Source organism: Neurospora hispaniola (assembly GCF_033458365.1).
Source record: "Neurospora hispaniola strain FGSC 10403 chromosome Unknown B0T23scaffold_5, whole genome shotgun sequence".
NCBI lineage: Eukaryota > Fungi > Ascomycota > Sordariomycetes > Sordariales > Sordariaceae > Neurospora > Neurospora hispaniola.
In genome coordinates this window covers 140,195-161,712 of record NW_026944410.1, presented here as the reverse complement: position 1 = coordinate 161,712, position 21,518 = coordinate 140,195, and the positions used below count along the sequence as shown (strand labels likewise).

At 53.2% G+C, this 21,518-nt stretch overlaps 7 protein-coding genes across 7 annotated transcripts; 3 read left to right on the top strand and 4 right to left on the bottom strand.

The window, feature by feature from the left end:
• Positions 1-331: 331 nt before the first annotated feature.
• On the bottom strand, positions 332-3,223 carry B0T23DRAFT_156615 (ARS binding protein 2-domain-containing protein). The gene is made up of 2 exons (XM_062832640.1): positions 3,160-3,223; positions 332-3,083 (listed from the first exon to the last, which is right to left on the bottom strand). The coding sequence occupies exon 2, from the start codon at positions 3,015-3,017 to the stop codon at positions 429-431; it is 2,589 nt and encodes an 862-aa protein (XP_062691372.1). The 5' UTR covers positions 3,018-3,083; positions 3,160-3,223; the 3' UTR covers positions 332-428.
• A 1,791-nt stretch (positions 3,224-5,014) lies between these two features.
• On the top strand, positions 5,015-6,524 carry B0T23DRAFT_156592 (mitochondrial carrier domain-containing protein). The gene is made up of 3 exons (XM_062832638.1): positions 5,015-5,384; positions 5,499-6,265; positions 6,348-6,524. The coding sequence occupies exons 1-3, from the start codon at positions 5,293-5,295 to the stop codon at positions 6,467-6,469; spliced, it is 981 nt and encodes a 326-aa protein (XP_062691371.1). The 5' UTR covers positions 5,015-5,292; the 3' UTR covers positions 6,470-6,524.
• Positions 6,525-7,023: 499 nt separating this feature from the next.
• B0T23DRAFT_339273 (Mak10-domain-containing protein) lies at positions 7,024-10,598 on the bottom strand. Its single transcript, XM_062835857.1, has 5 exons — positions 10,403-10,598; positions 10,129-10,257; positions 9,966-10,033; positions 9,539-9,892; positions 7,024-9,483 (listed from the first exon to the last, which is right to left on the bottom strand). The coding sequence occupies exons 1-5, from the start codon at positions 10,437-10,439 to the stop codon at positions 7,249-7,251; spliced, it is 2,823 nt and encodes a 940-aa protein (XP_062691370.1). The 5' UTR covers positions 10,440-10,598; the 3' UTR covers positions 7,024-7,248.
• A 604-nt stretch (positions 10,599-11,202) lies between these two features.
• Positions 11,203-12,645, bottom strand: B0T23DRAFT_156565 (mitochondrial ATP synthase epsilon chain-domain-containing protein). Its single transcript, XM_062832637.1, has 3 exons — positions 12,375-12,645; positions 11,553-11,670; positions 11,203-11,362 (listed from the first exon to the last, which is right to left on the bottom strand). The coding sequence occupies exons 1-3, from the start codon at positions 12,404-12,406 to the stop codon at positions 11,276-11,278; spliced, it is 237 nt and encodes a 78-aa protein (XP_062691369.1). The 5' UTR covers positions 12,407-12,645; the 3' UTR covers positions 11,203-11,275.
• Positions 12,646-13,368: 723 nt separating this feature from the next.
• B0T23DRAFT_317903 (ubiquinol-cytochrome C reductase complex CORE protein 2 precursor) lies at positions 13,369-14,967 on the bottom strand (the record flags this gene model as incomplete). The annotated part of the gene is made up of 4 exons (XM_062835033.1): positions 13,369-13,464; positions 13,528-14,360; positions 14,443-14,625; positions 14,703-14,967. 4 exons carry the CDS (start codon positions 14,965-14,967, stop codon positions 13,369-13,371), a joined length of 1,377 nt encoding a protein of 458 aa, XP_062691368.1.
• An 889-nt stretch (positions 14,968-15,856) lies between these two features.
• B0T23DRAFT_420731 (RNA polymerase III subunit C3) lies at positions 15,857-18,765 on the top strand. The gene is made up of 5 exons (XM_062839740.1): positions 15,857-16,274; positions 16,333-16,395; positions 16,459-17,181; positions 17,243-18,574; positions 18,633-18,765. Exons 1-4 carry the CDS (start codon positions 16,266-16,268, stop codon positions 18,320-18,322), a joined length of 1,875 nt encoding a protein of 624 aa, XP_062691367.1. The 5' UTR covers positions 15,857-16,265; the 3' UTR covers positions 18,323-18,574; positions 18,633-18,765.
• Positions 18,766-19,561: 796 nt separating this feature from the next.
• B0T23DRAFT_156495 (mitochondrial carrier domain-containing protein) lies at positions 19,562-21,008 on the top strand. The gene is made up of 2 exons (XM_062832636.1): positions 19,562-19,914; positions 20,012-21,008. The coding sequence occupies exons 1-2, from the start codon at positions 19,897-19,899 to the stop codon at positions 20,780-20,782; spliced, it is 789 nt and encodes a 262-aa protein (XP_062691366.1). The 5' UTR covers positions 19,562-19,896; the 3' UTR covers positions 20,783-21,008.
• Positions 21,009-21,518: the final 510 nt, after the last annotated feature.

The following is a 21,518-nucleotide window of genomic DNA, read 5'->3' as shown; positions in this document are numbered from 1 at the left end:
TAGTTGCAAATGATTTTGGGGCCCTAGTTCCCGATTTTGTATATAAGTAAGGTACCCCTTAATGCAAAAACCCCCCTTAATGCTAAAATCTCGAGCCGTTCCCTATAGTGCCGGAATTACTTGTATAAACAGGGGTATCTACTGTACAGCAGCGGGCTAATTGTTAAGGTAGTGAACGTCCCGCCCGCGATAAGGGGCAGCCGGGGGCTTTTTGTGGCTGTGGCTTAGTCTCAAGTCTGGACACTGTGCGGCTGTGCGGCGGTGCGGCCGGCTCCAACCCTAACCCGTTACAGCACCCCCCCTTTTGACTTCAAGGCGAGTCTCTCAGATGAAGATACACTCAACAATGGTTACTACTGTATGTGTTGATGCTTCTTGTAACATATTTTAGTTAGAAGCATCTTAGTAGATGGGCTCATCGAGGTCTCCTACGCCTCCCTCTCCCTCAGCGCATGCAACATAGTCCCCTTCAACATGGCCAACTCCTCATCCCTCCTCTTCACCGCAGCCACCATGTCCATAAACCTCTGCTGCCACATCTCTTTCTCTTCCTCAGCCTTCTTCAGCTCCTCTTCTTTCTTCTTCTTTTCCACTTCTTCTTCTTCCTTCTTGGATAGCTTTTTTCCTTGTCTCTTTCCCCCTCCACCACTCTTTTCACCAGCACCACCAGCACTTGACCCTTCAGCAGCAGCAGAAGAACAAGTCTCATCAGCCTTATTCTTCTTTCTCTTTCCACCACACCATTTCCCAACTCTAATCACCTCCTCCATCGAGAAATCCCCACAGATCCCTCCCAACCTAAGTTCCCACACCGCCGACACTTTAATCCACTTCCCTCCACTTTCACCCGTCCCCGTCCCTTCCCCAGAGGCAATTCCAGACTCATCAAAAACCCCTTCCCCCAATTTCGTAACCCTCAACCCCCTCCCTCTCCCGCTTTCGTGCCCGGCATCACCATCTACCCGTGAAGCAGGCCCCCCATCCCGATTCAACAGGGTATGCCCCCCCACCAGCGCCGCTAGATTGATCAAAAATCCTTGCTTGTTGCTTGCGTTCCGATGCAAATTCTCAATGACCGTGTGACAGAACGCAAATGCCTCGTCGACTGAACAAGCCGGGATAGGGTTCCCTGCGCTATCGAGCCAAGTGGCTGTTAAGATCTGGTGCATGAAGATACTTTCGACGTCGAGGAGGTTGTATTTGTCGACTGACGGGTCGGCGAGGGAGGAGGGTGTGAAGGGGGAGGGGCCGAGGGGACCTGTGTGGTTTGTGAGGGAAGATGGGTTGGGGTTGGGATTGGGGTCTGGATGTGTGGAGGAAGAGGGGCCGGAGGGGAGGTACAAGGCGGGTTGTGATGATGATGATGATGATGATGAGGCTTGATATTGAGGGTGGAGTTGAGGGTGGGTGGCCGTGGAACTGCAATTATTTGTTGATGGTTGTGCTTGGCCGTTGATCATGAGCGTGGGCGGGGCCGGGGCTAGAAGGGGGGGAGTCGCGAGGCGGACTTCGTTGCCTACGCGCTCGGGTACTTGGAGGGAGAGGCGCGTGCGCTTTGCTGGGCGGCCGGAGGCTGCTGGAGCGGGAGCTTCTCGGACCGTTGGTGATGGTTGAGCTGTTGTTGCGGAGGTGGGGGTTTGGGTAGCTGTTGGGGCATTCGGTCGAGGCGGCGGCAAGATCGGGGTTTGTGATGGCGGTGGGTTATTAGGGAAGGTATGCTTTCCGTAATGAGGCGAGTCGCTCGATGCTGGGAATGCCGAAAAGGGGCCATCACTGTTGAGCTGTCGGTTGATGGGCGGCCGTCCTCGTACTCTACCTGTGGCTCCACCGGTCCTCCATGCTGATGATACCACTTTAGCCCCGTGGCGCCTACTCAGAGACTTGGGCTTGGAGCCTGAGGGGGTGATAGCCGACCTAGGCTCATCAGACCAAAAGTTGGTTCTTGTCGTGGGGGTAATGGCAGACTGGGGATAAGCCGTCATTGGAGTCTGACCACCATCATTGTTACCCCATGGAGCTCCCTGCCCAGGTACACCGAGCCTGGTGTTGTCAAAAGTAAAGACACTCCCCCTTTGAGCTGGGTGAGCAGACCAAGGTTCTCCACCTGGGGGCAGAGGGGACAGGGCATCATCCTCTCCGGGCTTCCTCCTGCCTCGCCGTGGCCTGATGTGCGGCAACAAAGCTCTGAGAGCCATGTCATCCTCGGCACGCACACCGTCTCTTTCGATCTCGCTGAGAGGGATAGTCAATGGTGGGATATCTACCCAATAATCGTGCTCTCGTCCGACCAAATACTCGAAAAACGCGTCAATGTGCATCGAGTGCATCCATCGCTTCAAACGGACAGCATACTGCTGGATTTTCTGCGAACTTTCACCCTTTTCAGGGTCAGGTGGGTCCACCCCCAGCTTGAGAGCCAGTTCGGCCCATGTTTTGATTTCCTTGTTCTCCAGCTGCTTGATCAGACCAAAGAGGACAAAGGTGTTGAAGGACTTGCCGCCACTCTTTGGAGGATCCGAAAATGTATCCCGGAGCATGACGGTGTCGGTGTCCAGCGGTACATGGGGATTACAGTGGAAGATGAAGTCGACGTAGGCATCCTCTATTGTCTCTTGCGTGATGTTCACGTCTGGTAGAGGAGGGCGGGTGGCATATGGTGGGTAATTTGGTCGAGGAGGGCGCGCTTGTGATGTGGGAGCGGGAGCAGCCGAAGCAGAAGTAGAAGCAGCAGCAGCAGCAGCAGACATGGCGGCAGATTGTGGTGTACTTGAGGCACCACCCGCTGGTTGACTGGTTGACTGAGTGGGTGTCTTGTCGGTGGGGGATGCGGTGGCAGACTCGGCAGCAGATTCGGCACTGGTGCTAGCAGCCTGGCCCATGTCTGAAGTCGGGTCGATGGAGGTGGGGGATGCCGTCAAGGTGCCGGGCTGGATTTGCGAAGCGGATGAAGGACCGGCCTGAGGATCCTCTGGTTGGTCTGACTCTGCTTCTTCCAAGGCCTGTTGGCCTTCCTGCATCGTGTTCCAGTTGTCACTGATGTGAAGCGTGGAAGCGTAAGGATGCGGCTGCTTCTTGAATGATTTCTTGCTGGGTGAGAGGTTAGGATATGGCATATAGATATTATAGGTAATGAAGGGGTGAATAGTGAGTGGCATTTACGTGACGGGCGGAATCCAGTGTATCATATCGGCTTGTTCTTTATAAGAACTTTTTTTTCCAATGTTGAGGTAATACGGTATGTCTCACACAACGCGCCGGACCGCGTGAGAGTATGGCCTCGAAGCCTGTCAAGAGAGTTGACAATGAGTATGTATGTTGTTTGTGCCGATGAATATCACTGAGTGTCTCTGGTGCTTATAAGCAAGAGTTGAAGAAAAAAAAAGGGCAAAACAAATTGACGGGAGGAGCCGCAGAGCAAATTAGCGGATTTTGCTGATTGCTCCACCGCGAGGGAATTGGAACTTGGAATGAATTGAAGCAGTTTGCTTGAAGACAGTGAGCCTTCATCCAATGCTTCATCACCAGCTGTATGAGTGTCTGAGGATATCAAGCAGTACGGTATTCTGTAGAATCGACAAAACCGCAACTGGCATAGAGATAGTGAGTGGTTGGGCAAAATGGGCAGTGTCAATCGTCGAGGTCAATGACAATGGGGCGAAGAAGGGGGGTTAAACTGCACGGAAAGGGGATAAAATTGGCTGGTTGTTCCCCACTTTCCAGCCACTGGTGGGCTGTGACTGGGCCACGGCTGAGCGCCACTTTCTTTTTGCTGTGGTATTTATAGTAGCTTGGCGTTACATGGATTGTAACCCGTACGGTACGTATTCGTTACATGTCACATTCCTGTATCTGTGAGGCCGGCACCCTGACAGCAACATTGACCATGAGGGCCATGTTTTGTTAACGGTAAAAATGCTGTGTATAGTTTGGATAACGTTGACATATTCAGCGGTCTTTTCTGGGGCGTACATGACGTGCAGCCAGTGGCAGTTCACCAGCTTCGCCGCTCTCCGACTTACACACAGGCCGATGCGGGGCCCCGGAAAACGTGCAGAGGGCTGACTCGGTATTTACCCCAAAGATACTTGGATCAATACTCATCATACGAGATGACCGACGGTGATGGAGGCAGGCAGAGTGTATCAAAGTAAAAGGGGTCATGCTAGATCAGGGTTCGGCTGTCATGCCACTCTGATATGGATCGTCCAATACCAACTCGGTGTTCAAGTTGCCGTCATTTCGTTGGCCACATCCTTCAACTCGTACATGTCGTCTGAATTATATGAGGCGGTCAGTATTGGAACCGCAAAGAGAGGAAAGGGAAAAAAGTCACGATACATAGAGGTAATATTGGATATACTATACCTAGGTAGTCAAACACTCAAGAACATGAAACAGCATTCCCCCGCACCATTGGAGAAATACAAGCAAGCCGGATACAAACGGGACGGGAATCCAATTACCGAATCCCAGGGCTTTCACATGATTCAGTTGAGGTGCTCCGTGCTTCCATGGCGGAGAATACCTAGAGGTACAGTAAAGTCCCCTGTTAATGCAACCCCCCCCTTTTGCTAAAACCCCCCCTTTTGCTAAAGATTTTGACTGCCCGCATTCCCTCTGGTGGTGAAGACTGCTAACTGCTATTTGCAACGCTGACGCTGGGGATTTGCATTAACAGGGGTCCTATTTTGGTGAGCCGGAGCAATACCGGCGGTGCGGCAGGTCTGGGTGACCCACCTTTAGGGTGGTCGGCCGTGATCCAACAGCCCCACAGCCTATATTGTGGTCTGTGCACCAGCTCCCCCTTCTACAAAACCCCCCCTTTTGCAAAGAAATCTGGCTGCCGGCATTAGTTGCATTAACAGGGGACTTTACTGTAATTGCCCTGTGACGTCGCTGTATGTAACTGTTACCTAGCTTTACCCCATAGAAACCCCCAATTACAGTGGACTAGATGCCCCGGCCCGTTGTAACCTCCACTTGGGGTTGCTTGTTAGTGCACCCACTTGATAATCGGACCTCGGCTGCTCTCTTGGACTTGTCCATTGAAAGATAATTAGGATGTATCATCTCTTCGCTTCAGTTGTTTTCTACTTCTTCCTACTCCTCTTCACAATACAGATAATTCGAAGACGGCGATAGCCTCTTTTTTCTTGCCCTTGCCTTGACTTGATACACTCTGGCCGTTCCCCGTTTGTTTCCGCGACAACCCCGCCGCCTCTCTTACACATCACAACTACAACAAACAACAGCAACAACAACAACATCATCATCATCACCAGTTTATTAAACATGTCGCAGTCCAAGCCCGTCGTCCCCCAAAATGACAACGTCGCCCACGCCCTCGCCGGCGCCGGTGGTGGCATCCTGTCCATGGCCTTGACGTGAGCATCTCTCTTCCTTTGTCTCTCTCCATCCATCCATTCCTGCCTACCTTCAAGGTAACCTGGTATCTCTTTCTTTGTATGACCTACGCTTACACAAACACCCACCACCAGCTACCCCCTAATCACCCTCTCCACCCGCGCCCAAGTCGAATCCAAGCGCTCCGCCGACACCACCTTCCTAGCCGCCGTCCAAAAGATTGTCGCGCGCGAAGGCATCTCGGGTCTCTACTCTGGTCTCTCGTCAGCCCTCTTCGGCATCTCCGTCACCAACTTTGTCTACTACTACTGGTACGAATGGACGCGCGCCTTCTTCGAGGCCGCCGCCGTCAAAGCCGGCCGAGCCTCCAAGAAGCTAACCACGGTGGAATCCATGATCGCCGGCGCCATCGCCGGTTCGGCAACCGTCATTTTGACGAACCCCATCTGGGTAGTCAACACGCGCATGACCACGCGCAAAGCGGCTGCTGCTGATGACGATGAGAAGAACACCGCCGCTTTGCCAGGCGCACCGCCAGCTAAGAAGCCCAGTACCATTGGCACATTACTTGCGCTGCTGAAGAACGAGGGCCCCCAAGCGTTGTTTGCCGGAGTGGTGCCGGCGCTGGTGCTGGTGATTAATCCCATTTTGCAGTACACCCTGTTTGAGCAGATGAAGAACGCGGTGGAGAAGCGACGCAAGATGACGGCCACGCTGGCCTTCTTTTTGGGTGCGGCGGGCAAGTTGTTTGCGACGAGTGTGACGTATCCGTACATTACGGTCAAGAGCCAGATGCATGTGGCGCCTGCTAGCGATGGCACCGGGACGCAAAAGAGGGAGGGCATGATGGAGGCGATTAATCGCGTGGTGAGGGAGGAGGGGTATGCTGGGTTGTACAAGGGTATGTCTTTACCTCTCTGTTGTCTTGGTGGTATTGTGACTATGGGATGGGATAAAAGCTAACAAAGGACCAAAAAAAATAGGCATCGGCCCCAAGGTCACTCAGTCCGTCCTCACGGCTGCCTTCCTCTTCGCCTTCAAGGACGTGCTCTACGAGCAGACGGTCAAGCTACGGGGCCGCGTCACTCGCAAGGCCCTTGCTTAGAGGGCTGTTGTGGCCGCCATGCCGAACCTCGCAAGGTACTACGCTTAGTGGGCGAGGGATGCCATCTGCTTTCCTTTTTTGCTCTATCAGTTTGACGTCGAATTGTTCCTCAAGACTTTTGGCCACAACGACCGGCTGGTCTTGGACGACTACGACGATGACGATGACGATGAGGAGTGGCTGTAAGGCACGGCGAGATAACCTTAGCAACAGTCGTCATATAACATAACAACAGCAACAACAACAGCAACAACAACAGATCAACAACAACAGAACGTCTAGGTATCGCATACTCAGACATGAATGGGGAGAAGAAGAAGTAGAAGGAGAAGACGGGGAAAAGCGGAAAAAGTCAGCGATGAGGACTCGAAGGATGATGATTTGATACACCCTGTACAATGCATGAGAGGCGGGCGATGTTGTCCAAGCGGGAGAACAAGTTAGCTAGGGAGTTTGGATTATGAGGGATGAATGTAAACTACTTTCGTTGTATTGTCTTTTCTTTGAATGAACTTTAGCCTGTAAACTTTAGCATTAAGTATTCCATCCATTTCCCTTTTGATTACACATCTTTGCTTTAACCAGTCTCTAAAGTTAGATAGTAAGGTAAAGAAGAATAATCTTGATATCGATCCAGTTCGCACACTTCGTCTAGAATAACATCCACATGCACACCTTGCCTATCGTTTATCTCATACCTTCCCTATACCACCGTGACCCCAAACCATTCTATCTCCTTTTCGTTACCACCACCATCACCACCACCACCTACCCACTCCTCAAGTTGACTCGACAACCTCTACATCAGGCACAATCCACCACCAATGCCCGCCCTGCTCCCACACCTCCTCACTCCTCGGTACCTTGACCTTCACCACCTGCTTGATTTCCTCCGTCGTCCTTCCCTCTGCATCCATCTCCACCGCCTTCTTGATTCCTTCTTTCAGGATCCTCTCTGCTTTTTCCACACTGCGTCGATACCGACTTACGTTTTCCATCCATCGCTTGTGTCCTCCTTTTCCTGGTTCTTGGTGTTGCTGTGCTTGTCTGGTATTACCACTTCCTGCGGGCCCTGCGCCCCCTGCTGCTGCTGTTGATCCGGATGTTGTCGCTGTTGCTGTGGGAGGATGTACAGATGTTGCTGTGGGAGGTGCGGGGGGGGATACAGACAAACCGCCGCCACCACCACCAGCAGCAAACGCCTCTCGCTCTCCAAGTCCTTCCAAAACCTCAAAGGCCTTCTTTGCTTGTCCCACTGCTTGCTGGGCGAACTTTAAGAGATGACTTGTTTTTTCTTCTCCTTCTTTTTCTCCCTTTTCTTCTTCTCCTTGTCTCTCTTCTCCTCCACCTGCTTTTCCTTCTCCTTCTCTTTTCCCTGCTTCACCACCGGCATTGACACCACCAGTCCCAATCCCCAAAGCATGCCCCTTCCACGTCTGGTAACTAGGTACCTCCGGCAAACTCACCGCCTTAAAAGGCTTCATGCGCACTTCGTACCGCTGTTCATCTGTGCCGTAGGGTCTGGGCGGTGGAGTTATCAGACCCAAACGGGAGAGAATGGTGTAGATCACCGAGACGGTGTCTGCGAATTCCCACGTTATGGCTGCGTCGAGGATTGTGGATCTAAGATAGGTGAGGGAGCGAGTGAAGGCTGCTTCGGGGGTTGTGGAGTAGTGGTAGGTTGTTGTTCCGGTAGTACCAGCCCCGGAGGTGGAGGAGGGGTCAGAAAGGGAGGAGGAAATGGAAACGGGCCAGCCGCGCGGGGGGTGGTAGGGTTGGGTTGGGGGGATCCAGGGGGTGGCGGGGATGGGAGGTTTCGTGTAGGAAGATGGAGGAGGTGGGTTGGACGAGGAGGAAGGAGAGGGGGAAGTAGAAGAGGTAGAAGAAGAGGAAGAGCGAAGTTCGCTGAACCGGTGGTTGGTAAACGCTTGGATGCGTTCCACATGCTGAGCTCTTGTTTTGGCCAGGTGGGAAAGATACCAGTACATGCCTGCCAGCTCGTCAGGAGCGTAGACCTCAAGCTCGAAGCCCAACTGGACTATCCACTCCATTAAGCGAAGCTTGTAGAGGTATGCCCACGAAGATAAAGGCAGGGAGTAACCTGGTTCGGAACCTGTGGTGAGCGTGGTCTGCGACTGGTAGGCTAGCGGCGTCTCGTCGATTTGGATCTGCAGAAGCTGGTCGATGTCTTCGGCGTCGAGCTGGACCTGCTCCCAGTCCTGAATCAAGTGGCAGAGCATGCGGCGAACGCGACACCGGTTCTGGCATAGCACGCGGAAAATGTCGATGTAGGCTTGGGCGGCGCGCTTGCGGAAGAGTTCCATCTGGTGGGCGATGGCGAAGCGGGCTGAGTGGGGAGCTTCGACGAGGTCGTTGTTGGGGTCCAGGAGCTCGTGCGCGGGCATGACCGCGATGGAGAGGTCGTCGTCCATGACTTGGCGGATGCTGAGCCGGTCAAGGAGGACCATGTCTTTGAATAAGAGGTTTTGGAGGAGACAGCGGATGTAGACCAGCGGTTGAGGTTTCTGGGCTTGGAAGTGGAAGACAAAGTTCAGAAGGCTCTGAGAGTCATGATAGTCCAAAATCTTGATGGCGTCGATGGCGTCGCTGCATAGCTTCTTGAAGTGCTTCGCCGCTTCGTCAAAACTGAGCGTTACTATCGGCCGGGGAGGCATACTACTCGCCAGTTTCCGCTGAAGCTTGGTGCTGAATGCTTCGGGCACCTCTTTTGCCAGACCGGGGAGCTTGAGGATGGCTTCCCACACGCTGTGCATTTGATACCAGGGTATCTGGAGAGAGTCGGGGCTACCGCGATCCTCTATGAGTTCGAGAGCCCGAAGGAAGGCTGACCTTAGCTCAAGACGGAATGAAAGTGCCTGTGTGATGTCGGTCCCGATCTCCGCCCTCAATTCATGGAGCGTGTGTTTGGCTGATAAAATCTCATCCCTGATCTCATACCGGTCAATGTGATCCATGAGGTTGCGGCGGTAGGTGTTGGTGACAAAATCCTCTTCCTGTCGTATATGTCAGCCCTCACTCACTCGCAGCATCTCATGCAGCCGCACTCACCTCGTAATAGAGCTCATCCCTGATCGTCTCCAACACATCCGCACAAGTCCTCACCAGTCCCGAGCAGTACGCCCTCAAAACAGTCGTCATAGGATCCCTCGGCGTCTTGCGATTCCTCACAAAGTCTGCCTCCTGCAACGTAGCCGGCGCCGGCTCCACCAGAGCTTCGATATAGACGCTGGTGAGGATAGTTTGCGCAAGGGGATATCCCAAATGCCATGCCATTTCGAGACAAAGCAGCTGGTCAATGATACCCAGGACTTCCGGGGCCGATAGCTGTCGATTCACATCGTAGGTCTCCTCAAGAGTTTCGCCGGGCGCTAGACAGCCGCTGTCCATCTTGGGATCACCGATCTGGAGGTGGTGTTAGTCATGTGTGTGTGCCCTGTGCATGCAGCTGTGAGGGATGCAGAAAGATAACACATACCTCGAGAGCCCCGACGGCCTCGAACAGCGTGAAGTAGCCATCTTTCACGATCTCACCGGTTTCCAAAGCTGTGTGAGTGGGAAACGAGTGGTTAGCATCATCATCATCATGAGATCTCACTCAGTCCGTGGAGGCAGGAGCTGGAGAGAGATGGAAAACCTACTTTTACACGCAGAGAGAAACTTTTTGGTAATGTTGGTGGCGATGATCCCCGGATTAGACATGCTGGGAGCCTGACGCTCCTCGAACAAAAAATTGCGGTCGTTGTTTGCGAGTGATAGAGTGAGCAGTTCTGATTGTGGTGGTGGTGGCACCAAGGAGGTCAGTGAGATGTCATTACAATGTTATAGCGGGGTTGTTGCCCAACGTGGTGTGGTAGTGGTGGTGCCGTTGTTGAAATATTTGAAATTTTGGGAATTGTAGCGAAAGAAACAAACCTCTTTGAACTGCAGCTTGGTGGTCGTCTGGGATCATGGTCTTGTGTTTTTTTTTTTTCTTTTTACAAGAGCTATGGATGGGCTCCCGTAGGAAAGGTAATTAGTATGCACTTGAGATGAACATTTGTTTGTTTGTGGTTAGGTGAGTGGAGGAAGTCGGGTGATGTTTGGCTCTGTTAGGGGAGGAACCTGAGTCTGTGCCTGGCTGCCCGGACTTCTTTGCTGGTAGCGTCCGTGAGCCCGAATGTTAACGACCGACTCCCCTTTCGGGTACATACCTACCTAGAGGTAAGCTTCCTCACTTTCCGCTTGTCAGTGGGTTGATGAGGCTGCTAAGAAATGACAAACAATTCTTTATTGATCACATTTTCTATTTTTAAGAACCCAATCTTTCAACTCAACTGGCTTCGTCGAATAAGCGCCTACCGTATTTTGCATATCATGCAATGAAGCCCAAAGAGGCAATGAGACGCTGTGCTTCAGGGAAAGGAACCCCTTGTGCAACATCTACGACTCTCGGACCTGTTACCTCTGTCAATGAGCCTCACACCCTTTTCACACCTTCTCTAGTTCATTTACAATCATTACAGTCGGATATGTCACTCCAATTCACTTCCCAGCAGTCACACCCAGTTCACAAAGTAAATGCCAATAAACCGTCTATTGAGTTTCTCTTCCTCGCTCCCCCAATATGTTTGATGATACAGGTCATACGTCTTCGGGCTTAGTGACACTCGGCAGGAGGTGAGGATTTGAGTGCCATGCGGGAGCGATTCGCGATATGACCCTATTTCTCTCATCTCCCGGTCCACCACTACACCACCATTCCTAGCACATCGTCACGGTGTGTTGGTTGTGTGTGTGTCGATCCGCTTAAGAAGAGGGAACGGAGGTGGCGTTCTCGGCGGCGGCGGCAGCGTTGGCGGAGCTGAGGTTGACGGTCTCGCCAGGCTTGCCGTTCTGTAGTTTGGAAAGAGAGGGGGTGTGATTAGCTTCTCTTTCGTGTTGTTTACGTCCAGTGCCGGTGTCCATCCATCTTCATGATTTTTTTTCTCTCCGTCTCCTCACTCGTGACATTCCCCCCTCCTCTTTTTTCTTCTCTTGTCTGATTGTTCCCCGATAGCCAAAAGACAAAAAGATTATTACGTACCGACCACTTAGCGAACTTGACCTCGGCAGCCTCGCCACGACGCTCAGCAATGATTCTCTTATCCTCCTTGAGGGAGCGACGGAGCGCACGAGAGGCGACCGCGAGGTAGCGGTTGTAGCTGTAATTTTCGTGAACCGTGTTAGCCTTCGTTGTCTTGTAGTACTGTTTTCTCTCGTCCGGTCCCCTCTGCTATGTTCCCCCCTCTTGCCCTGCTCCTGATCCTCGTGTGTTGCTCATTCCGTGCGCTATCTGGTGATTGTAGTGCGTATGTCTGTCGTAGCTCTGGATGAATGCTGGCCTGCTTTGTTGCTTCGAAGTCGTCGTTACGCATCGCTTGCTCGCTTTCCGGTGTTTTTGTCGCATTCGGGCCCGTCTCTCCATGTCATGGACATTCGGCGCTTTTCTCGACCAAGTGTGTCGTGTATTATCTCTCTCCTTGATCTCCCTCAATGTTTCCCTGGGTCCTGCTGTCGTCCATGACCTGGGGTTATCTCCGTCCTCTTTCTCTCCCAGTCTTTCTCATTCCACCTGTTGTAGGTCGCCCGTAGATTGTCGTCCATCGATCGTATTTCAAGTCGCGGGGCAATTACAACCCCAGATTTCGGCGCATGTAATCGTTGTAATCTCTGTTGTCGAGCTCGTTCGTGGGTAGGCAGGCTCGTTGGTCCCATCATCCTCCTCCATCCTTCTCTCTCTCTCTCTCTCTCTCTCTCTGTCGCGGCAATTCTGGTCTTCTTCCTCCCACACTTCCGATAAACTGCCCTATTTGCCCTGCCTCTCCCCGTCCCCAAGCCAATAAAAACGAAAAGACAAGATACTCACGTAATGCCAGCGGCCTTCCAAGCGAACACCATGTTGGGCGAAGATTGTGGGGTGGGTGGGTGGGTGTTGTCTTGACGGTGAAACGAAGAAAGACTTGTTGCTGTCTGCTGCTTGCTGCTTGCTGCGGTACTTGCTTGCGCGCGATTCGGTTCACTCTCGACTCGACAAAACTGGTCCCCACCCTGGCACACCCATCCACCCAATCCACATCCAACACCAGGGAACCCGAGAAGCTCCGCTGCCCGAAGCTCCGTCGTGTGTCACGTGATGCCCCTCCTTTTTTTTTTTTGTCTTCAGTTGTGACCCCAACTCCCCCAACTGAGACGCCGCCCCAAGCTTCCTTCCATGCCATGCAGTGACGAAACAGGAGCTACGGGCGCCCGCCGCCGCCGCCAGGGCAAGCTCGGCAGCTTACCTAACAAGGTCAAAAGTAAACATCGACCCCTGATACCTATTTTGAATGGACCTGTGTGATTGATGTTTGACATTGAATGTGATATCGCATTTGTAAACTTTCAAATGAGCTCAAGCATTCTCGTCTCTTCCAAACTACTTATCTTCGCCGTAAAACTCACTAGTATATCTCATCTCATTCCTTAAGCTTGACATTTCACCCTCGTTTGTAACAGGTGTCCAATGTCAACAAAAGAAATAATGCCTGCTGCATTTTGTGTTTTGTAGCTCTGCTAGAGAAGTAGTGGCGAGGAATGATAAAAAGTCTAGAGGTTTGTATATGCACAAAAAGTCGTCGGTCCCCGTTCGTTCTTCATCTCCCGCTTCACAACGAGAAAGGTCTACAACACACTTCATCCCGGCCGGTTTTGCTGTTGGTACACGGTTTTGGTTTTTGTCTCCCAACCCTGGCGTCTTCTCAAAAAAAGGTTCCACGCCTTTCCAGTTTCAATCGGTTCGTTTCGCTGCGTTTAGGTATTTCCTCTTTCAATTAACTACGAATTGCACAACCCGCTCTGCGCCCCCAAAGTCTAGTCTACGTCTATACCTTGAGACCGAGATCCTCAGCATAGGGAAGGACGTGGAGGTCACCGACGGCGGAAACGGAAGCCTTGCCCTCAAGGAGCTTCTTGGCAGCCTGTTGAACGTTTGTTAGCATATCTTTTTTTTCTTTTCCAACTTCTTGTAGGTTCACACATACAGCCTGGAGCTTCTCAGCGGTAACGCCCTCAAGAGCCTTGAGGGTCTCGGCAACCTGGATGGGCTTGCCACCGGCAAGAAGGTTGGCACCGGCGTGGACGAGGCCAGTGCCGGAAACCTCGCTGGCGGAGAGGAGGTTGAACTTGGCCTTGGCGATAGCCTTGGTGAGGTCCTCCTTGGAGACACCACCGGCAGCGATGGCCTTGAGACCCTTGACGGCCTCGACGGCGACCTTGCCGACGGCGGCACCCTTGCCGGTGATCTGGATGGCGAGGAGACCAGCATCGGAGTAGGCGTAGTTGTGAGCAAAGGCCTCGGCGCCGGGGTTGGCGGCGGTGGCCTTGGCGAGGAGGCTGAAACCGGGGGACCACTTGATGTTGGAGACACCGCCGAGGAGACCGACGAGGACGGAAGTCTCGGGGTGGGGGACGCCAAGGGAAGCACCGGGGAAGGCAATGACGATGGCGTTCTTGCCGTTCTTGGCAACGCGCTGCTCACCACCAAAGTACTTGGAGGCGGCAGTGTTCAGGTTGCCGGAGCTGGTGGCGGGAACACCCTTGAAGAAGGGCTCAACCCACTTCTCGAGACCGGCCTGGCTGGCACCATCGGCGACAACGGCGATGTTGGCCTTGTTGTAGGCGAGGTTGGCGAAGGCGGCGACCGAGTTCTCGTTGAGGTAGGACGAGGTAGGGGTGTCGACGGTAGGGTAGAGGGGAGAACCGAGGCCGCTGTGGAAGGCGACGTTGTGGGCGGCATCGAGGGCGATGGCGGCAGAGTCGAGCTTGGCCTGCTTCTCGTGGATGCAGTTCTCGACGAGCTCGTGGAACTCGTGGGCTATGGGGCGGCAAGGCAACAACAACAACTGTCAACAACAGCCATCTTTTGGTTTCGTGGGAGGGAAGGTATTATCACGCACTGGTGTACTTGGTCTCAGAGATGACCTCGGCAAGGAGCTCGGTGAAGTAGGGGAGGTCCTCGCGGAGGAAGGAGGCCTGGAGGACGACGGCCTCACGGGTGTGGTAGGCCTGCAATTGGCCGCCGAGGAGCTCGGACTCGCGGGTGATGCGGAGGGCGGTTCTCTTGTTGGTGTTCTGTGTACCTCGCCAAGGTGTGCCAATTATTAGCTCATGGGCGTCTTCTCTCTCTCTCATGGTCCGGATGCGGTGGACCGGGGACCTGCCTTGAACGCAAACTCCTCCAGACCGACGGTCAGACCGGGAAGGGGCTCGTAACGGGTACCGGCCTTTGCGACGACGGCGAGGCGGGTGGTCGGGCCGGAGTCGTCGCGCGAGGCAACCTTGACGCCGGCGATGGTGGTGGGTTCGTATGACGCCGCGGGAGAAGCAGCAGCAGCAGCAAAGCCGCGCTGGGCCGTCTTCGCAGCGGCCGGGCGGCGAAGGGCCAGCTGGCTTCCCCTCGAGAGAGCCGATCGGGAGATCATGGTTGGAGGGGTCGATGTCGTCCAATTGACGGTTCTAGATGATTGCGCAGCGAGCACTGCTTGGGAGGACTGAGCTTCACGTAGTCTCTCAGTATACTTAGTGTAGCAATTCCGACTCCGAAAATTCCCTGGCACCAGCGCCCCAGTTGCCGGGCTGCACGTGCACCGGCAGCTGCCCAGTCCGGGCACAGACCACTGCCCAGCTGCAGACCACTGCCAGGCCCGCCCAGCGCTGAGGCTCCCAAGGCGTGAACACCCGGCCACGCACGAGTCGGGAGCCGCACGACGGGCTGGCACAGGCCATCACCCAGCGGTCTCAGTGGTCAGCAGTGAAACACAGCTCATCATTGGGCGCGAAGCAGCAGCAAGGGAATCAAATGCCCCGCGATCCGCTGAAGACGACGACGACGGAAGCCAAGAAGATGTGGATATGAGTACACTATGTACCTACACTACCTACCTGTAGATACCTATAAGCCCATCACAGGCCGGATGGACGACCCCTTCCAAGGATGGAAGCTTCGTCTTTTATCAGATGGAAGTTACCGGGTTCGGGTTCGGTGAGGACAAGGTGACAAGGCTGTTTCATCTTTAAAAGCATCATGATCTGGGTCAGTTTGCCGGGCGGCGGATGGATTTCTTCATGTCGTTCACTTGCACGACTCAACTCAACGGGACGGGACCTGGGATTGCCGTCGGGGCAACTCTGGAAAAGTGGGTTGGGCTTAGGTACTAACAAAGGGAAAGGTAGAGGTACGTACCTCTAGCTCCTGCACATAAGGTACACTACACTACAACGTACGTACGGGTGGACGGGACCCCAGGGGCTAGGTACCTAGCGCGGTCTGGCGCGCCCATAGCGATTGACGCGCGGACCTGGAGAGTCCCTGCCGCCGCCGCGCATGCGACTCGGAAAAAAAAATAATTTGGAGCATTTTGTCATTCGGATTTCCCCGCCGTCTGTCGAACACTATTCACCACCAAACTGTTGCAGGCGCATTGCATTTACTTTGCGCATCTCTCACAGAATACTAGAACAGCCAGCACCAGGTAGTCCCCCACCATAACCACTCCAGGTGACTTTCTGTCAACTTAATATATAATTTCACGACTCCACCCTCTTCTTTTCTCCCCCCCACCAATTCACCAAACCCTGGAGATCTCCCATGCCATCATATCGGTAGTAACCGCAGAAGCTCTAGAGATAGTGAGAGGATCTCTAGGAGCCACATCTTCTTCAAATTTAGGTTGCTATAGCACCGACACCAACGGCAACAAACATCATCTGATAGCCCACCATGGCAGTTGTATGTACTCGTCCTTCATTCCTCTTCGTTGCTCTCTTCTGACCAATGACCACCACAGATCAAAGAAAAGGCAGAGTGCTGCACTCTTCTTGTCGACGAGCTCTACGGCCAACTCCCCGCAGTAGGTTTCACCACCACCAATGCCGATCCGGAGTACGCACATCGATACTGACACCTCCCCCAGAGAGTCTATGCGACTCTTTTCCAACGAGGAAAGCTCTCGGTCCGCCTCATCAGCCAGTTCTCCAAACTCAGCGCCCGCCAAGTCAAAAATGGTCTTTGCGTCCTCCAACAACACAACCTCCTCTTCTACTCCGTCGACGCCAATTCGGGCGAGGCCGAATACTCGGTAAATCACGAATATGCCTACAACCTCGTGCGCACCGGCAAGATCCTCGAAATGGTGGACAACAGCTACGGCCCCGCCGGCCGCGACGTCATGCAGAATCTCCTGCTCCTCGGACAGACCCGAATCTCCGACTTGGTGGCCGCCTACCAGGCCAAGATCAACGAGGTCAACAACGATGACGCATGGCTGAACGACAAGAAACCCGAGCTCGCGATCAAGAGCAAAGCGCAACTCAACTCGGTGCTTTGCCGACTCATTGAGGCCGAGTTGATCGATGTCATTCACAGCAAGACCTTCCAGAGCGCCCACGAAATTGAGAAGCAAGTCCACAGAGAGGTCATGGACGTGTACTTTCCCAACGGCATCAAGGGCACCAAGGCCAAGGTTGAGTTTGAACAGAGAGTGGCTGAGGGCCTTCGCAAGGTGCGCGAGGAGTCCAAGACTCTTAAGCGCAAGCTGGCTCAGAATGGAGGCGCAAGCAAGCGAAGGAAGCTGGCTGTTGGCAACGAGACGAATGGGGCTCCGGAAGAAGAGGAGGACTTGGACCCGGCGTTGGATGTAGGTTATTTTCCATGGGACAAGGGTCCAATTGGTGTCGCTAACTTGCCCTTTCCTCCAGCCCCGACAAGTCATCCGCATTAACTACGAAAAGTGCATAGTAGAACTACGCAGCCGCCGCCTTGTCCAATATGTCAACGAGACCCTCGGAGAGACGACAGGATACGTTTACGGTCAACTGCTCAAGCAATTGACCAAAAACATTTCGCGCTGCAAATCAGACCCGCTCATAGACGCGTTGACGCCGGAAGAGAAGGTGACGCCCTCGGTCACAACAAACGAGATTCTTGATAAGGTCAAGACCTCGATTGATCTCACACTTGGAATCGGCAAGATCCCGAGCAAGTCCATTTCGAAATCGGCTGCGGAGAGACTCACTCCTTTTGCGCCCAAGGACAAGATTCCCTTTATGAATCAAGACGATAGCGACGATGACGAAGAGGATGGTGATTACAGCGACAGCGACGAAGAGATGGACACCAAGAAGGAAAATGGGGACGCACCGGTCGCTAGGATGAGCCGACCTGAGCAGCTGCGGCAACATCTCCTGCTGTTGGCCGAGGGCCACCCAGGCTTTGTGCGTCACTGTGGAGAGGATGAGTGGACGGTCGACTTTAAGCCTCTAATGGAGAATCTCCGGGCGACAGAACTCGACTCGATCATCGAGCAGACCAGCGGTCGCCAGGGCCTCAGGTTGATACGCATCCTCCGCACGAAGGGCAAGCTAGGGGAGCAAGCGCTCCAGTCTCTCAGCTTGATGCGCAAGGTGGACCTTCAACAAAAGATGCTGGAGATGCGTCTTGTGGGCTTTGCGCATACGCAAGAAGTGCCGCGCGACAACAAGGCCGACCCGAAAAAGTCCATCTTCCTCTGGTACTGTGACACGGAGCAAGCGTACAGCAGCCTGATTGCCAAATGCTACGCAACCATGGTGCACTGCCTGCAGGTGCTGGAGGTGCGGCGGCAAAAGGACAAGGACGTGTTGTCGCTGGCGAAGCGGACGAACGTCAAGGGCAAGGAGAAGGATATGATGCGTGACGAGTCGTACGCGAGGTTTGCCAAGTTCTTGAAGGACGAGAGGTTGCTGATGGCGGAGATGATGCGGATTGATGATACCTTGGCTCTTTTACAGGACTATTAACTCTTTGAAGACGAGAATGTCATGATTTGAGCGTTTTCAGCATAGGGACAACAAAAACATGGTCATCATTATGAGTTCAGTCATCTAGAATAAACTGAGAATGACATGTGCGATCACGGTGTTCCCCTTTGCCGGCGCCAAACACTCGGGTGACGCTTGTTTGTTAGCTGAAGACTTTGGATCAACCTTCCAATGCGTTTTCATATCTGACCAATGCGTGATCTGGTCCTGAATAGGATACTATTTCGGATACTTGAGATGTTGGGATATATTTTAGTAGTGTACTGTGTAGTGTAAGCTTCATACATACCTGTAACAAACAAAGCAGCATCGGACTGTCGGTGGTTCAGATAAGGCTGGCGCTAGTGTTCGATAAGCCCCGGATTGGCTGAGCCAATACTAGCGTGCCTTGGCTTGGCAAGGGTTGCACTCGTAAATCCCGCTGTCGGAGCTCGTTAGCGCGAGAAATTTCGCAGCTTGCGGTGCTGCGCTTGGGGGACGCCGCGGACGAGGAGAAAAAAAAAAAAAAAGTTTCAAAAAATTTCGGTCGTTGAGTTCCGACGACTCGAGACCCCGTCAACCAAAGGCATCATCATCCTAGTGACCTACTGGACCTGGGCTACCCGAGTGACTCCAACCGTTCCCCCACTCAGTTCAGTCCAGTCCAGTCCAGTCCCCGTCCCCGTTCCTCGTCCGAGGTGGTACCTTGCTCGCCGTACTGTGTCGTGTGTTTTCTTATCTTCCGGTCCCCGTCCCGTCCCGTCTTCCCTCCCTTTCTCTCTCTCTCTCTCTCTGACTGTGGTCTGCTTGTGATTCATTTCCGTCCCGCCGTCGTGATTCCCTTTCTCTTCCCAATTTCCCTCGTCTCCTCGAGTCCGATCTTCTGCAATCCTTTTTCGCCAGTTTCCCTCCCCGCACACACGCACTGCTGCAGCTTTAATTCCCTTATAACCCCTCACACAGCGGTTATACATCCCGTCTTTTTTTTTTTTTTAATCTTTAAAACACCAAACCACAACAAACAACCAAAACAAAATGTCTCCCGTTGCTGCTGGTCGTTCGGAGAAGGAGTCCAACCTGGCTAGGTTGCTGGGATCCGGTATGTCTTTCTACTGTCTGCAATGACGGATGACGTCTGTTCTGTCAACGCTGTTTGGGGAAAACATGTTGCTGATTCCTTGGGTGTGTGATGTAGGCTCTGCTGGTATCGCCGAGTTGGCCATCTTCCATCCTGTATGTTTTCACGGGTACCACTATAACACTGGTCACTTTAGTTATCACCGGTCCCTCTCGAAGTCTCTTGTCCAGAAAAGTCCGGGCGAGAAGGAAGGAAGCTCTCGAAGCTCTCGAAGCTCCATGCCATGCTACCGAGACAGGCCAATGGCTGACCTAGCAGCTTTGGTTTGCCGCATTGGTGATCTGGATTGGTAGCTGGCTGGAGCTGTCCTCCTCTACAGGATGAACAGGACGAAAAGCAAAGAGAGGGACAACACACGGACAAGAAAGTGCGAATATCATGAGCACCCTACTGACCTTGCTGGTTACAATAGGTCGATACCATCGCTAAGCGTCTGATGTCCAACGAGACCAAGGTTCGTAAATTGAAAGCCTGCCACTTCCAATCAATTGCTTAAAGCAGCACCTTGATGGCTACTTCCAAAACCCTCGTACTGACTTACATCTGCCCAGATCTCCAACACCGCCGAGCTTAACAAGGTCATCTTCAAGAACAAGGCCGAGGCCCCCTTCGGTCGCAAATTCGTCTCCCTCTTCCCCGGTCTCGGCTACGCCGCCGGCTACAAGGTTCTCCAGCGCATCTACAAGTACGGCGGCCAGCCAGTTGCCCGCGACTTCCTCGGCACCCACTACGGCAAGGACTTTGAGAACGCCTTTGGCAAGAAGACGGGCAAGGCCATCATGCACTCGACGGCCGGCTCGCTCATTGGCATTGGCGAGATCGTTTTGCTTCCCCTCGACGTCCTCAAGATCAAGCGCCAGACCAACCCCGAGGCCTTCAAGGGCCGTGGCGTCTTCAAGATCATCAAGGACGAAGGCTTCGGCAACTTGTACCGCGGCTGGGGCTGGACGGCCGCCCGCAACGCGCCCGGCTCGTTTGCGCTGTTTGGCGGTTCCGCCTTCGCCAAGGAGTTCCTCTTTGGTCTGAACGACTACAACAAGGCGACGTGGTTCCAGAACTTTGTCGCTTCCATTGCTGGTGCCTCTGCCTCGCTCGTCGTCTCGGCTCCCCTCGACGTCATCAAGACCCGTATCCAGAACCGCAACTTCGATAACCCCGAGTCGGGCTTCCGCATCTTGACCAACATGGCCAAGAACGAGGGCGCCGGTGCTTTCTTCAAGGGTCTGGTGCCCAAGCTCTTGATGACGGGCCCCAAGCTTGTTTTCTCTTTCTGGCTGGCTCAGACTTTGATTCCTGCCTTTGACATTGCTTTCCGCAAGTAAAGCGGGGAGTTGAGTGTCGATGAGGAATGAGCAAAAAAGAAAGAACAACAAAAATCGGCGTTTGTTTTTGGATCGGAAAGGAAGCCTTTTTGATGGATAGAGAACATGATCTGTCATCATGTTTTGTTTTGCCATCTGTTTGTAACAATATCATTGTGCGTGTGTGTGAGCTGGAGTGGTTGGGAGGGTTATCTAAAGGGTTCATGATAGAAATATTCCCCGGCGTTGTGTGTGTCTGTGTGGGTGGGCAAAAATAAAATTTTTCCTTGTTGATGTCTTCACAACCTTCTTCCTGGCTTTTTGATTTTTCGTTGTGAATGTTGGATTCTCGGAGGAAATTCAGAACCCGGCATAACATCGGCTCGAATCGCCCTTACTTCCCTCACCAGGTCCAGATTCCAGAGTCAGCATTTCATTCGGTGTTATTTCCCTTTTCTAGCGACAATACCGTCCATCCGGGCAAGTTCCATGGGCCTATGTATGGTTCGGGGTCTTCTGGTGGTGCTCTTGATCTTCTTCATGACTCATCCGGAACTTGTTTCCTTCTTCTCTTTGTCTCCTTTTTGCTTTCCCCTCTTTGTTTTTTTTTTTTTTTCTTTTTTTTGGTCTTTTGTAGAGAATTATTCATCATTCATGCTGCCAGAGCCATACATAAATGGACCTGTGCTTGGGGCTGGAGTCACTCACTCACACACACTCCGCCGCTCTGTGTGCAGCAGCACATTGATTTCTCTCA